Source organism: Hippocampus comes, unplaced genomic scaffold, assembly GCF_001891065.2.
Source record: "Hippocampus comes isolate QL1 unplaced genomic scaffold, H_comes_QL1_v1.1 C16770590, whole genome shotgun sequence".
NCBI lineage: Eukaryota > Metazoa > Chordata > Actinopteri > Syngnathiformes > Syngnathidae > Hippocampus > Hippocampus comes.
In genome coordinates, this window is record NW_017838568.1 from 1 (window position 1) to 829 (window position 829).

Here is an 829-nt window from a genome sequence, read left to right on the forward strand (position 1 = left end):
TTTTTTTTTTTCCGGTCTCGCAGGTCCAATCTGAGCAGCTCGTGTCGAGGCTTCGAGAGGGCCATCATTACGCAGGCCAACACGCCCGTGGGAACCAAGATTCAATACGATGGCGAAAAGCGCAGGATCCTACAGGTGACGCCGGACATGTTTAAAACCTTCATCAAGGTAAGCACCACATTGCACGCATTCGTGAATTGTTAAATAATATACAGTAGATCTCAAATACTCAGCACCACCGTCTAGCAGGGGTCCCGCTGGATCTATTAGATATTTTTACCTCATTCGCATATATACTATATGTCATATGTTTCGTCTGTGATTTGTGACCCTCCAGCACAAAATCAAATGTTTTGTTTTTTTTTGTTTATTTTTATTTTTCTACAATATATTGGAATTTTTTTGATACCTTTTCAGAAAATCTCCAGTTTCTTAAATTTGACCTCATGTGATTTGTTTTGTGCTAGATAGTCTAATATATGGTCTTGTAAGAAAAATAAAAAACTAGAAATGAACTGAGATGTCATGAATTCATTCCATCCTCACGTCCCTGCGCGTCAACTTCCAGGAGCATCCGTTCGGCAACAGGTCGTTCGACACGTGCGCCGTGGTTGGCAACGGAGGCATCCTGATGGACAGCGGCTGCGGGAAAACCATCGACTCTGCTCAGTACGTGATAAGGTGCAATCTACCGCCTTTGGGCGATGAGTACAGCAAACACGTAGGCGTCAGGACGGACCTCGTCACGTCCAACCCCAGCATCCTCAAAGAAAAGTAAGCATGCCAACCAATCTTATAACACACCCGCCAGACCGTAATTCCTGCCATA

The 829-nt window shown here is 44.3% G+C and overlaps 1 protein-coding gene across 1 annotated transcript; it reads left to right on the forward strand.

Moving 5' to 3' along the window:
• Nucleotides 1–9: 9 nt before the first annotated feature.
• LOC109509100 (alpha-2,8-sialyltransferase 8E-like) lies at nt 10–800 on the forward strand (the record flags this gene model as incomplete). The annotated part of the gene is made up of 2 exons (XM_019859010.1): nt 10–168; nt 569–800. Coding segments are annotated over 2 exons (369 nt in total), but the record flags the coding sequence as incomplete, so codon positions are not given.
• Between the last annotated feature and the right edge of the window lie 29 nt (nt 801–829).